This window comes from Lontra canadensis, unplaced genomic scaffold, assembly GCF_010015895.1.
Source record: "Lontra canadensis isolate GAN:19392208 unplaced genomic scaffold, GSC_riverotter_1.0 scaffold8, whole genome shotgun sequence".
In the NCBI taxonomy this organism is placed as follows: domain Eukaryota; kingdom Metazoa; phylum Chordata; class Mammalia; order Carnivora; family Mustelidae; genus Lontra; species Lontra canadensis.
In genome coordinates this window covers 26,556,173-26,570,838 of record NW_022631002.1, presented here as the reverse complement: position 1 = coordinate 26,570,838, position 14,666 = coordinate 26,556,173, and the positions used below count along the sequence as shown (strand labels likewise).

The window sequence follows — 14,666 nt, the reverse complement described above, 5'->3', positions numbered from 1 at the left end:
AATGTTTCCTTTTGGTCAAGGTGGGATTTGTGTGTATGGCGTCTCTTGGGTCTGCTTTGGAAGGGGCTGGGGGCCCAGCCTCCCTGCCTTGTCTGGATTTACCGCCAACCCACGCTCACGGCTCAGCCTGAACCTCACGCAGGCACTGGGGCTGGAAGAGTGAGCAGAACAGTTATGGCCTCCGTCCCCTGGTATTCAGGTCAGGTGGGAAAGACAAGTAGGATGCCAGATCTGGCAAACAAAAGTCTAGGACACCCAGTGAAGTCCGAATTTCAGATAAACTTCTTAAGTATAAGCATGTCCTAAATATTGCCTGGGATATTAAAAAGTTACCCATTGCTTATCTGGAATTCACACATAACAGGGCATCCTATATTCTGTCTGGCAGCTCCAAAGACAGGCAGGGTCATCAGTGCTGAGATGGGGCAGCATGGGCCTGGGAGGAGCCCAGAGGAGGGCCCCAACTTGGCCTGGGGGTAGCAGGGAAGGCTTCCTGGAGGAGGCAGGGTCTAAGGGAAGGGAAGGAGGAGTTTGCAGAATGACTAGAGGTGGTGACGGAGCAGGGAGGGTGTTCAGCACAGAGAGAACCCGTGCAGAGCCTGGGAGGAAGAGGGGCAGGGCGAGGTGGAGGAACAGCAAAGGTGGGCGTGATGGACTCTCAGTGGAAGATGGAGAGAGCCATGACTAGCGGGGTGGGAGGCCAGCTGCGCAGGGCCTCAAATGCACGCTAAATAGCACTGGGCGGCCCCTGCGGGGTCTGTGTGGGGTGTTCTCAGCCGGCTGGCATTTTGCAGACCCGCTGCTGGGTGGGGACTGGCTGGGGTGAGGATGGGCAGGATGGAGAGATGAAGAGAAGGACTCCTGTCCATTCTACAGGCGGAAAAACAGAGGCTCAGGTGACTTGCCTAAGGCCATGTTTAATTCCAGCTGGGCAAATGGACCCTTAAGTTTATTCTCAGAATCTGCTGCCTCTCCAGTGAGAGGCCTGGGGATGGGCACACCGGGCTCCTATGCCTGAGTGTCTCAGCTGGTGCCCCATCTTGTCTGCCCTGCCGTTCCCCATGCTGTTTTCCAGAGTGAGCGTTTCCCTCCCATTCTTCCTGGGGGAGGACAATCTTCACCTCAAATTTCAGGGAGTGGCTGTGTGGCCTGCTGGCCATTGTATGGTGGGGGACAGGATCCTGTAGGACCAAAGCCGGGCCTCTGGGCAGACAGCGATGGCATTGGGGGCGGGGCAGGCTGGTGGGGCCAGCAAGGCCCCGCAGGAGCCCGTTGCTAGGACACCAGCCAGCTTTGAAAGAACTCTGGTTGAATGAGATGTTTTCTCACTCAAAAGCCTCCTTGGAAATGTCACAGGGCAACTCTGGGGAGGCTCAGGGCTTGGCCAGGCTGGAGTGCCCAGTGGTGCCAGGAGGGTTGCCACAGCCGGGCTGCGTGAGGACAGATGCTGCATCCCACCTCCCCTGCCAGCACTTCACCTCCCTCCTGTTCTAACTTGCCTGGCTCCTGCCACTTGAGCCTTTTTTTCTGTTCATTCTCACCTCAGGGCCTTTGCACACGGCCTTCCGCTGGCCTGTTGCTCCTTTTCACTAGAGGCCAAGAGGGCATTCCCTCTGGGAGGCCTTCCCTGAGGGAGCTCATGGGCAGCCCCTTCTCCTGTTCCTGTCCTCACAGAACTTGCTGGTCACTTCTGTACGTGTGGGTTTTCTTCTTTGTCATCTCCCTCCAGAGCTAACAGTCTGGGAGAGCCGCTGGTTTCCTGCGTCTGTGTCCCAGCTCTTGGCACACGCTGGGTGTGTCCTTGTTTGTTGAGAGTGAATTTGGGGCCTAGCAGCCTGAGGACACAGAGGTGTTGGTTCTCTGGGAATGGGAAGCTGGAAGGAACTTGCAAATCAGCTGCTTGCCCTTGGGACCTTCGTTCCTCCCTGGGGCTGGGCCGGGGGCACCCAAAAAGGACTCCTGTCCTGGTCTGCAGCTGAGGGACTCAGAAAGCCTTCCCTGAGGAGATGACATGAAGCCTGGACGTTCAGAATGAGCCACAGTTGGTCAAATGAAGAGAGGGGTCAGGTGGGAGGAAAGGGCTGGGGTGGGGAAGAGCCCAGGCTGTGTCCCTCCCCGCTGTAAGGCTGGGATAACTGAGACTCCGAGAGGACTGTCCCTCTGGGATCCCTTCAGCTCCCTTTCTCATGCCTGTGCCCCCCCCCCCCCCGGGTCCACAGGGAGCAGTGTTTTAAGTAACCCACTGACCAGGGCCCAGGCCGGGTGACCAGAAGCACTGACTGTCAGAAGGCAGCGGGGAGTCCCAGAACAAAGACCTGTGGCCAGCAGGTCCCCAGGGGCCCCTAATCTGGCTTAGGGCCTCCAGAAAACTTGTCCTGTTTACTGAGCTTTCTCAGGCAAACCAGGGAAGTAAGCATGGGGGGTGGGGGGGTTGGACTGCTGTAGGAGCATGCACCTGTCTCCCAGATCGGAGCCTGGCTCTGCTGTGGCTCACTGGTGTCCCCTGGGCATTCCCTGACCCCTTCTGAGCCTCAGTCTTTCTACCTGTGAAGTGGAGCTGCTGGAGGAGGTGACCTGAGGGGCCTCTAGGCTGGATGTGTGACCTTCACAGCCCCATCCACTTGGACCACCAGTACTCTCTGCAAAGAAAGGGGAGGGGGGAGGAGTGAGGAATGAAGAGGTTGGGTGGTCCAGAAAGCAGAATATTACTCCATCCTTATCAGGAGGGGGCTTTCCTCCCTTGGTCTCTAAAATTTCTGAAAATCTGATTTTGTGGGAAGTCATTGGCCCAGGAAGGCTGGTTTCCTTGGCAACCATTTTCCTCTCTCAACCCCTCCGTACGAGCCCCTCTCTTAGTCTCTATAGAGGCTCATCAGGTTGCCATGGCAATGAGGACCTCCAGCCCCCACAGCTGGAGCCCAGAGAGGGGACAGGGTGGGTGAAGGGGGCCCCAGAGCAAGGGGAAGACCCAAGAGGGACATTAGGGGACTGGCTCCATGCCAGCTCTTAGGGCTGAGGGAGCAAAGAACAGAAGGCTCTTCCCCCAAACAGGGAAGGATCTTCTCCTCAGGCCACCCACCACCCCTAGGGTCCTGCTGGGGTGAATTCCCCGTGCTGAGTCCCACCCCTCTTGGCCCAGGAGGGCTCCGCAACGCCAGGACTCCCAACTCCCTATCCAGGCATTCGGGGCTCAGGTCTTAGGCCTGTTCTGCTGTGCGGCCTTGGCACCTGGCTTTCCCTCTCTGGGCCTGTTTACCTGTGAAATGGGCACACTGGGCTTGGTGGGGGCCTTCCAGCACGCACATGGTAACGTCTGGGAGGGTTTGCGCCCAGACCAAAGCCCCCACCTGGTAGATATTCCCTTAGACCTCTTCATCTTCCTAATTTAAAACCCATGGGAGAGTGTGAGAAGACAGAGGAGGGTCAGTAAATATCCTCCAGTCTGAGAAGGCACTTTCAGACCAAGAAACGATGGAAGTCGCTCCATACTGTTGACACAGTTTAATTCAGGGTAGCTTACTGGGGGCCGGCTCTCCCGGCGGCCTGCAGCCCTCCCCCAGCCAGGCGGGACCTCCAGCCACAGCTTTGAGAGAGCAAGGGGCATGGTGGTGAGGCCCGGGGTTGGTGATCTAAAGTGGGGCCGCCTGTGTGGCCGCCATCTCTGCTGCTTAGCTCAAGTAGGGCCTTCTGTGCACCACTTGAGATCAGAACAAGCCCTCCGCCCTCCCCCGTGGGCACACATTAACCTCACGGGGCCCAGAACGCGCAGCCCCCAAGGGAGGGCGTTGCGCAGACGCAAGCAAGATGGCGCCACTGTCCGCCTTCCTACGGAGAGGAACGCTTTGTGAGGTTAGTGGGTTCCGGGAACATGGGCTCAGGAGACAGCCCGACCTCGGTTCTGGTCCCAACGTTGTCTTTCAGTAAATGTGAGACCCTGGGAACATTCTAGACCATTCTGCGTCCCGCGTCATCAGCTGGAAATGGGGTAGTAAGAGACCTTTCCCCACTGAGTCATGGCCAGGAGCGAGGGGATGCCTGCAGAGCTCTGAACGTGGGGTGTGGTGTGCAGTCAGGAGGGGGGCTGGGTGGGCCTGAGACCGCAGCGGGAGGGAGAGTGGAGAGGCCCCCCGCTGGGCCGTGCCCCCCCCCCCCCCCCCCCCCGCCTGGGGCCCCAGGTTCTGCAACCACCACAGTCTTACTGTGGCCCCAAACAGTGTCTGATTAGTGTTCCTCTGTGTTCCGGGATCCGGGCTCTTGCAGGATGATCCACAGGGCTGGGGGCTGGGGCTGGAGGCAGAGAAACAGGATGGGCACCCAGGGGAACTAAGCAAGCCCTCTGTGTCCCCTGCCCCAGGATGCCTCCTGATCCCCAGTCCCGCTGAGCAGGTTGTCTGCTAATCCCCGGTTGGGCTCGCTGGCATAATTCGGGCTCCTTTGCTAGCTCTCATGCTGACCGTGAAGTTGGGGAAAGCCGGTGGGGCCCAAGAAGTGAAACTTCAGTGATAGGAACTTTAGTGATAGGTGTGACCAAGGGGCAGTCCAAGTGCACCCACCTGGATGCCCCCAGAGGATTCTCTGGCCCATTCTGGGACTCTTAGTGGGGTGGGCAGGCATAGGCAGTGCTGACCAACCCCCGCAAGAGATTGGCTTGATGTGCACCCATTGTGGGGTGAGAGTAGTCAGTCCTCTCTGTGTGGCTCAGCCCCAGCTGTGGAGGTGAAAGCAGATTTTGAGGGGGGATCAATAGCCTTGACCTGGGGTGGGGATGGGATGTGAAAAGCCAGGTGCCCTCAGAGGGAGCCTTGGCCGGGCTGTGGGTGGGCCCGGGGCCCAGACCCAGGGCCAAAAGGCTGCCAGCCCAGCATTTTCTCTACATTTCAGGTCTCCCATGAGTTTGCCATCAACTTCAACCCCACCAACCCCTTCTGCTCAGGTGAGTGCCAAGCCCACCTGCACCTGCCCTGGGTGGAGGGAGGGGCAGAGTATAGGTTTTGTCTTTTTCTCCCATCCCCTTCCCCTCATGCTTGCTCCTAATGACAGGGAAGAGCTGGAGGTTGGAGTCCGGTGGTCCTGGACCCCTTCCTGGCTGTGTGACCTTGGAGAGATCACAGCACCTCTCTGGGCCTTTGCTTCCTTACCTGCCCCAGGGAGTGTGATACCTGCTTAGTTCACCTCACTGGGTTGGTCAGGTGAGACTTAAGCGTTGACAGGAAGCCCTGTGTAGAACAGGAGGAGGTAAGGGCAACAAATTCTATACCTCCCACCCCCCTACCTGGCCTTGCTGGAAGAGCCCAGCTCTGCCCTTCCCTGCTCCCTTTGCCTTCCACCAAGTGCTTTGGCACTCAAGGACACAGGGTTGCCGGTGTGGGAGTGGGGGCAGAAAGGGGCAGGCAGTGAACGTGGTGCCTATGCTCACCCTGCCCCCTCGGTCTCAGAGGATTTCAGAGCCTCCAGAATCAGTTAAGAAACTTGGAGGAGGAAGGGTGCTCCAGGTGGATATGGAAGAGGGTGCTGCCATCATGAGACCTTCCAGCCTAGGATTTTTTTTTTTTTTTTTAAGATTTTTATTTATTTATTTGACAGAAACAGAGAGGGAACACAGTAGGGAGAGTGGGAGAGGGAGAAGCAGGCATCTGCTGAGCGGGGAGCCTGATGCGGGGCTTGATCCCAGGACCCTGGGATCATTACCTGAGGTGAAGGCAGATGCTTAACGACTGAGCCACCCGGGCACCCCTACCAGCCTATGATTTGGCTTGTATATAGCACCTGCCTTCCCTGGGGATTCCCAAAGCTGGGCCCAGTTTGTACTTGGAAGGGAAATGCATCAAGTCACCAACTTGAGAACGATGCGGTGTTTCAGAAGCCATGGCATCTGTTGGCCAGAAATGTAGCCTGTATTACTCCTGGGCTTCGTCTAGTTTGGAGCAGGTCTCCAGAGACTTTGTCCAAAATCAGGTCGATCAGCTTCTTCCCCAGCCAGAGGCCCCTGGGACAGGACCACAAGGCTGTGGGATATTCTTCTTATAATGTTGGCCGTATACAGAGCACCTACTACGTGCAGGGGCTGTGTAAGCATCTCTGTCCGCACTCCCCCCCACCCGCCCCCCGCCGGCCGACCCACTGTGAACCACCAGCAAAACCCAAAGCATGTCCAGAATGGAGCTCAAGATGGCTAGCTGCCAAGTCCCTTCTCTGGGAAGAGCTGCTGGGCCCCCCTCTGGCCAGCTACCCAAGAGGGAAGATTATCAGTCCCATTGCCAGGCAAGGAAACAGGCTCAGAAAGATTAAACAGCTTGCTTCAGGTCACACAGCTAAGAAGTGGCAAAGGCAGGATTCAAACTCAGGTCTTCGTGACTCCATATTCAGGGCTGTTTGCTTTATGGCATCTTGGCCCTGCCCTCTGGGAGCATGTGGTCTCACGGGACCCACGCGGGCCACTGTAGGGGCATTTGGGGCAAGCATGAAGTAGAGGGAGGGTCTGCAAATAGGATGAGGGTGGGTGAAGGGTTGAAGGGGGGACCAGGCTCATGCAGTCTTCTCTCCGAGGCAGGTGTGGATGGCATCGCTCAGGCATACTCCGCTTGCCTGCCCCACATCCGCTTCTACGGTCCCACCAACTTCTCTCCCATCGTCAACCACGTGGCGCGGTTTGCGGCCCAGGCCACTCAGCAGCAGACGGCCACGGTGAGTAGGCAACGGCCGCCGTGGATGTGCAGGAAAGGGCTGGCCCCAGGCTGAGGTCCGCCCTACTCTGCCCACCCCCGCACCCCCCGCCAGGGGGCTGGTGAGCTGGAGAGTCGGGGTTCTCTGTCTCAGTTTACCTGCGGGTATGGTAAGGGGATTGAACCAAGCTCAACTTGATTGGTCCTGGCTTTCTGGAGCACAGACTTGAAAAAGACACACTGATTCCATTTGTGTTCAGCAGGACACGGGGCTGTGATCAGTGGGAGGTGTCTCCCCAGGGCAGGGGGTATTCCTTAGTCCCGGGACACCCGGGAACCAAGAGAGGGTGGTCCCAGCAGCCCTAAAGCTGACCCTGTGGGCCACTGTCTGGCCCCGTGTGTTTGCCATCACTTGGCCTGTGGCTGGCACTCAGCATGCCTGGGGATGGATGAATCGGTCAGCCCCGCCCTGGACTGTGCGCCCCGTAAGGCTCGGTAGGCAGGAGGAGGGGACTCAGCCAGGGCCTCTCCCAAAGGGAAAAGGACTTGGTCCTGTTGGGCCCACCAGTGGAGTGAGACACCTCCCTGGTTCCTGGGGAGCCGGAGGTTGGCTTCTGGGAGTGGTGGCCAAGATGGAGGAGGTGAAGGGGAGGTTACAAGAGAGAGGGGGACACCCAGGCTGAACTGGTGAGGACAGGACAGCAGGACACGGTCTGGTTGTTTGGGAGGCAGAGGGACCTCTCTGGTCAGGCTGCCAGGGTTTGGATCCTGTCCCCACTGCTTCCTCGGTGTGACTTGGGCAAAGCACACAACCTCCCCAAGCCTCTGTTCCGTTGTTCGTACGGTGGGACTGGTAAGACCTACTCTGAGGTGTTCAGGTGAAACAGGCGAACACAGCCCCTGCACCCAGAGTGCCCTGGAGGGGGAGGAAGAACAGGCCCAGCGGACCGCAGAGGCCAGGGCCGGTGGGAAGGAGGTCACTGGCAAGGGTGGGGGCAGAGGAAGGCGATCGGGTCTCTTCAGCCTCCGGGGCCAGGAGCTGCTGTAGCGCCAGCCCCCTGGAGACAAGCCCCTTCCTGCTCCCAGCCGATTTCCTTTATGAAAGGGGGAAGTAAAGCCCCCATGGGTGCTGAGGCTCTGGGGCCACCTGAGTGGGACAGCAACCAGGGAAGGCCCAGGAGGGGCTGGTTTTTGATTCCTGGGGGCGCAGGGCTGGAAGTAGTTGGAGAGGCAGCCCTTGGGCTCACACTGCTTGGATGCCTGTGGTCTGTCAGCCAGGCCGTTTCCCGCCAGCTGAGAGAGGAGAGGGAGAAAGGGCCTGACTTCTTGTTGAGAAAGAACCGTGGTGTGGGAGCAGGAAGGAAGCCGGTGTCCTCGCCAGGCGGAGCCAGGGTAGGAAGGCGCGGGAGGTGTGCTCTGGGGAGAAAGGGGCCTGGGCTGGCTGGATCCTAGGTGGGCAAGGGGCTGGGACGCTGGGAAGGGCCAGGAAGGGGCTCCTGGTGTTCCTGAAGAACAACTGCTAAGGCCTCCCCAGAGCGGGGAACTTGCCCTTTCTCTGCCCAGTCTTTATCTGCTCAGCACCCCAGCCCCTTTGAGGCAGCTCCCTGGTGGTCCTGAGGCAAGGGTCTGGCGCTCTCAGTGCCCCAGCCTCTTGGGTCATGACCCGGTCCTTCCAACCTGGGAAGGCAGCCTTCTCTGGGCACCCTCAGCCTCCAGAAGCAGTGCCCCCTACCCTGTGTGACGTGGGCCATCTCCCAGTGGGAGTGGGCCCAGAGAGTCTCTGAGCCTCTCTCACCCTGATGTCACAGGAACACTTCTCCACCTCTGGCCCGTCTCTAGCCCGCATGTCCCCACACACCGGAGGTTGCACTGCCTGGCAGTTCAGCATCGAGCCCCTGGGCCCCATTGAACCCGTTCAGACCCCACTTCCTCTTCTGCCTGGCTGTGTGACCCACGGCAGCTTGCTGAAGCTCTCTGAGCCCGTTTCCTCACCTGCACCGCGGAGGTGTTGAACAGGAGCTGCTACTAGAAACACTGAGGATTCAACCAGATTGGCACGTGAATCGCTCAGCACGGTGCCTGGCACACAGCAAGCACTCGAGGACTGTGGGCGGCTGGACCTTCTGGGGACGCCTCTGGCTGACACCAAGCACGGTTAGACCCGAGGCAGATGGAAATAATCTGTGCAGTAAGTGCTACTTTTATACAGCGGCTGTGAGGCGGCAACACTCGGCTGGGCGTCACCTTCCGTGGCCCAAGACACATGCACACGCGTGCACGCCCACGGACAGACACTCGAGAGCATGTGGTGGGAGGCTTCGCTCTCCCGTTCACACACACAGCCCGTTTTTCCAGAGCAGGTTTCTGTGTGGCATAAGGGAGACCGTGATGCACAGCCTCTGCCCTCCCAGAGCCTGTAGTCTGGGGCGGAGGGGATGGTGCGTCGCGGGGTCTTTCTGGTAAGCAGCTGCTGTGAGGCACGGCCATCACACCTGGGCTGACAGAGGCCTGGCCTCACAGTGGCACCTAACCCAGCGGGCTCAGGGAAGGCATCTTGGAAGGGAGATGTCCAGGTTGAGACGTGGAGGATACTTAAGAGTTAGCTACATAAAAAGCATGCGTGCTTGTGGTATGGAGTGCCCCAGGCAGAGGGAATAGCATAGGCAAAGCCCAGGAGGCATAGTGTTTGGACCTAACTGGAGGAGCAGGGAGAGGGGGGAGGGGAGAGCCAGCTACCACAGGGCCTTGGAAGGCAGTGAGGAACCTGGATTTTCTCTTGAGGGCCATGGGAGGCCATTGAGGGTATGAAGAGGTTCAGAAGGGGCTAGAAGACCCCCATCCTTCGCTCTGCCCAGAAGCCCTGGGTCTCACCATCCATAGCTCGTTGCTGGTTGGCTACCTAGGTATCTGGTGTCCTAGTGGAGGACGAGCTGGGACACAGGACCCTGGGGAATTCCCCCCACTCCAAGGGTCTTTGGCAGCCAACTTCCAGAAATAAGCCAGGGAGCAGCTTCCCCAGACTCTGCCTGGAACGGTTGTGGTTGGTTTCTTACAGATATGATCATGTATTAAATGCTTTAGGGGGAATGGCTATTTATAGTCCCAGGAGCCTGAAGAACCTCTGGGTAAAGGCAAAAGCTACTCCATCCTTGAACTGTTGGGTGCTTTGCTTTGCGGTTGGACCTGACAGAGACTGGCTGTGTTTCTGGGGCAGGGACAGGGTGCCAGACCTGAGAGATGTGGAAGAGGGTGCAGAGGAGTCTCCAGAGGAGACCTCCCCCAGGGGTAATGCTGGCAGGGGAAGTGGAGCTCCGGGCTGGGGAGGACCTTTAATCTGCTTGGGACAGAAGGTGTAGACGCTCAGTTGTGTCTAGGAGCTGTGGCTGGAAGGGTATACCAGGCAGGAGGAAGGGCACAGGAAGGGCATGGAGGTGGGAAAGTTTGGGGGTGGGGTAAGGGATACCAGGGTTGTCTGCAGGGACAGCAGAGCCCTTTCCCACCTCCTCCTGCCCAGTTCTGTCCCTCCTTCTCCTTGTCTATGGCCCCCCCATTTCTGTTTTGGGGGTGCGGCTTGTAGTGGAATGTAGAGGCTCCCAGACAACCTTGGCTCCGCCTGGGGTGGGTGAGAAGCACAAGATGTGTTAGCTGCAGGTCCCTTGCCAAGGCTGGCCCAGCTGGGCAGAAGCTGAGATCAGGCACATGGCTTTGGGTATTGCGGCTAGCTGGCGCACGGGAGTGAGGGTTAATGTCTGGTGCCATGGCTCTGGCTCTTCCCTGGGCCACTATCCTAGACAGTGAGGCCATCTAACAGTGGGATGTGGGGTGAGAGGATGCAGAAAGCTCCTCCCAGCTGGGGCCCATTGCTGGCGAGGCCAGGCCACCAAAACAGGGGTTGGGGTGGCGGGGACACTGTGGAAAGAGCCCCAGCTTTGGAGTCGGCCAGGCTTGAGTTTGGATCAAAACTGTACCAGTTTCCAGCATGTCACTGAACTGCCTCTTAGCACCTTTCCTTAGCTCTAGAACAGATTCACAGCATAAGGATGTCCGGGGAGGGTCTGTGCACGGTCCTGCATTAGCAGGGACGTTCTTACCCAGTCAGGTGGTGGTCATGGTCCTGTGGGAACCCAGACACTGCCTGTGCCCACCTCCTTGGGAAGAAGGATCCAAGGCCTGAGGCTCCCATCTCATAGTACAGACATGTGGCTGAGTGAAAGGAGAAAGCTGAGAGGGCCGGGTGGGGAGGAGGGTGGGAGGCCAGCCGCACCCCGAGTGGTGAACCTGCTGATGAAGGCTAGGCATTCTCCCTCCTCGTCTTCCTTCCAGACAGCTTAGGTGCCCCAGAAATCTTGCCCTGGACTATTTCTGGCAGGATGGAGGTGGGGTTAGAGGGCCACTTAGGGAAGGGGTGGGCTGGGGGGGACAAGGGTGTAGATGGGCTTAGAAGGCCCCCCCAACCACAGGGATGGGGGTGCTGACAGCTACTGCCCTCCACTGCAGAGATGCAGGCTGCCATCTCCATAGCAACAGGTATCCCTAGCGCCAAGGGCTCCTTCTCTTAAAGGCACAGTGCAGGTGCTGCTCTGTTGCACCTGCTGGGGGTAGAGGGTTCAGATGGCGGGTCTACACCTCCGAGCGGCTCGCTCACTCCTTCCAGGGCTGTGCGTGGGGGACAGGCAGGACAGCAGGGCATCCCAGGGGCACTTGTAGCCTCTGTATGTTTTCCAGGGAGCAGATGGCTTTTCTGGGTAAGGAGGTGGCCAGGCGTTGACTTGGGGTCTGGCTTGGTTCTGCCCTCCGTGACCTGGACTAGTCTGGGCCCTTCTCTTCTCTCCTGAGAGCCAGAAGGATCAGACTAGAAGGCAAAAGCCTCAAAGAGTAGTAGGGCCATGTAGGGCTGTTCTGTTTATTTTACGGATGGGCAAAACCAGGTTCCTCAAAAAGGGGCCAGAGGGTGCTAAGCACAGTGCTGAGTTCACACTAGGGTTTCACTCTGCTTAGTATCCTGGGGCCTCTGCCTAGACCATCCAGGGATCCTTCTCGAACCTCATGTGCCCAGCCTGTCCTGGTCATAGTTCATGCTGTGGCCATGCATGCCCATGCTAATTATTCAGTATTTTAAGTAATTTTCTAAGGAAACGGTATAGCCCACCATGAGTGAAAAGTTACCACTCACCATATATAGTGTAACGGTAAAAACCAACACCACACCCTGTACCTGGTTGTTGAAGTCTAGCGAGAAGCTCGTCCCCTGAGGCTCTGCTGATAAGGGAAGCACACAGGACCCGAACTGAGACTGCCTGCTGGGTACAAGCTTTGCAAGGGACTGTGGCCAAAGTGATTTTGTGCCTTGAGGCTGTGTCTGCTCTGTGATCCCCTAGTCCACTTACTAGCAGCCAAGGCCACGAGCCGGAAGTGCTGGCCAGCCACACAGACGGGGTATCTTGTGTGTGGGTGGAGCAGAGAAGGCGAGGCTGGTCCGAGGCAAGGCAGCCACAACATGCCGCCTTCCCTGGCCGTGGGCCTGACTGCCAGGAACGTAGTTCTCGGTCATGGAGGGCGGCCGTGGGCCAGGCATGTCTTCTCCGAGAGGTACAGCAGCTGTCCCCGTGCAGATGACGAAGCCGAGGCACAGTGACATTGGTCAGTTGCCCAGGGTCCCACGGCAGAGTAACCAGAGGGCCAGGCCTGGAGTTTGGGGCTCTGACTTCAAGCTGCAGAGTCTAAGGTCACAGCCAGGGCATGAGGAAGAGAGCGGTCAGTGCGGGGACCAGGTCAGGGTTCAGCCACGGAGAGGCCTGCCAGGGTGGTGTGCTGATGGCGGGGGCTGGGATTTGGCTACAGCTGGGGAAGAAGCACTGCCTTTCTCCCAGGGGTCAGAGGGCTTGGGGGAGGCCAGGGAAGGGGGCCAGAGGCCTCAGAGCACCCGGCTGCCTCCTCCCTGCAGCAGTACTTCATCCTCCTCATCATCACGGATGGCGTCATCAGTGACATGGAGGAGACACGCCACGCCGTGGTGCAGGCTTCCAAGCTGCCCATGTCCATCATCATCGTGGGCGTGGGCAACGCCGACTTCGCCGCCATGGAGTTCCTGGACGGGGACAGCCGCACACTGCGCTCGCACACGGGGGAGGAGGCGGCCCGTGACATCGTGCAGTTCGTGCCCTTCCGAGAGTTCCGCAACGTGAGTGTGGGCCTAGGCTGGGGTGGGGGCACTTAGGGGACCCCAGCAACCAGAGTTAGTAAGGATGAAAGTCTTGGGCTCCTCTGGTCTCCACTCCATTGACTGTGTGCTGCACAGGGCCTGCCCCCATGAGGTCCTCCGAGCACGTGAGCACTGGCTTCAGCAAGCTCATGGAACCCAGGGAGCAGTGCCCAACCCACACTGGGGCCCTAGGGCAGGGTTTCATGGAGGCCCTGCCCTCTGACCAAGGCCCCGAACCAGAACTTGGAATTATCCAGGTAGGGCAAAGCAGTCCAGATGGAGGTGGGGGGCAGCTGAGAGCAAAGGCCTAGGAGTGAGAGAGACTTTCGTGGTAGGCGCAGCTCACCCAGCCTCCTTCACAGATGGGATGGCCTGTTCCATGGGGGGGGACTGGTGGCGCCACCTTGTTCCTGGAGTTGGCTCTGGGCCTATCTGCAGGTAACCCAGGGTCTGCCCACAGGGTCACTGCCTAGCAGCTGGATCCACCAGGATCCCAGAGGGAGCAGTTCCAGAGGCCACCCCTGTCACCTGGGGGCCTCTTAATTAACTAGACGCTTATTGCATAGCCTTGGACAAGTCCCTGACCTCTCAGACCCTGGTTCCCTCAGCCATAGGGCCTCTTGGGCTTGTGTGGCACAGATCCCACAAGCCAGTCCTAGGAAGAACTTATCACTTTGTTTTATACCCAGTCGTGCTCACAGGTCTGCCCAGTGTTCTCTGGGTTTTACCAGAGGTGGTCCAACTCCTTCCTCTGGAGCCTTAGCTTCCTGAGGACAGATGCTGGGCCATGGCCCTCCATTCATGCACAGGACACTGAGTGAGCACCTCCCCAGGGCTGGCCTGGGGCTGAGCATTCAGCAGTGAGCCAGACACTCCCAGCCCATTTATGTGGGCCAAGAAGGTGCTCAGGAAGTGTCTGTCAGGTGAGTAGGCTGGGCGGCTCGCCTCCACCGACTCTTTGCCTGAAAAGCCTCCCACAGACACATTCATCCTAAGATACGATCCCCAGGCCTCTCAGGTGCTCAAGGAAAGAGACTTCACATAAAGGAAAAGCACTGCTAGCGGTGGGGTTTCAGGCCCTGGACTGGGACAAGGGTTGCAAGTTCTAGAGCCCTGGCCCGTGGCCCTGATGCTGTCCTCCAGGGCCACCTTCTCTAGGAGCAGACTGGGCACGGTGTCCCTCCCCACAGTCTTCCACTGACCTTTCCGATCTCCCCTCTCCACCTCACCCTCGGCCCCGCAGGCAGCGAAAGAGACCTTGGCCAAAGCTGTGCTGGCGGAACTGCCCCAACAAGTCGTGCAGTATTTCAAGCATAAAAACCTGCCCCCAACACACTCGGAGCCCGCCTGAGCGCCCGCCCGGGCCCAGCAGCAGCATGCCGGCTGGGCCTCCCGCCCTCCCCAGGAACGTGCACGCTCACCCTGCTTCCTCGTGGGTGGCCTTGTTTTTAACCGATCCACATTTTCATTTTTTACAACCGGACCTCCCCTCCCCCTCCTTCCCCCAGCCCAGCTGGGCTTCCTTTGTTGGAGCCCACAGAGGATGCTTCCGGGCCAAACTGGCTTCCTCCCTACCCTTAAGTATTGAATGTACTTTGTATAATTTTAGTGGAATTATTGTTATTAAAGAGAAAATTTTTACAATCCTAACTGGCTTTTTCCAAGTAACTAGCTGCAGACCCTGAAGGAGTGTGTCCCCAGTGCATACTTTGTGTCATTGCCTGCACCTACTTCCTGCTTTTTTTATACTGTGACTGTGTTCTATTTGTTATACTCAGGGTAATAAAGGAGTTTCCAATGTC

At 58.3% G+C, this 14,666-nt stretch overlaps 1 protein-coding gene across 2 annotated transcripts in view; it reads left to right on the top strand.

Annotated features, from left to right (window-relative positions):
- Positions 1–14,666, top strand: part of CPNE2 (copine 2) — a 45,088-nt gene extending 30,422 nt beyond the window's left edge. The window contains exons 13-16 of one of the 2 annotated variants that reach the window (XM_032854409.1): positions 4,882–4,933; positions 6,551–6,684; positions 12,607–12,843; positions 14,108–14,666. In XM_032854409.1, the coding sequence (XP_032710300.1) occupies positions 4,882–4,933; positions 6,551–6,684; positions 12,607–12,843; positions 14,108–14,215 (531 nt within the window). In that variant the 3' untranslated portion in view covers positions 14,216–14,666. The remainder of the gene's footprint in view (positions 1–4,881; positions 4,934–6,550; positions 6,685–12,606; positions 12,844–14,107) is intronic. The other variant, XM_032854408.1, reaches the window with a different exon arrangement.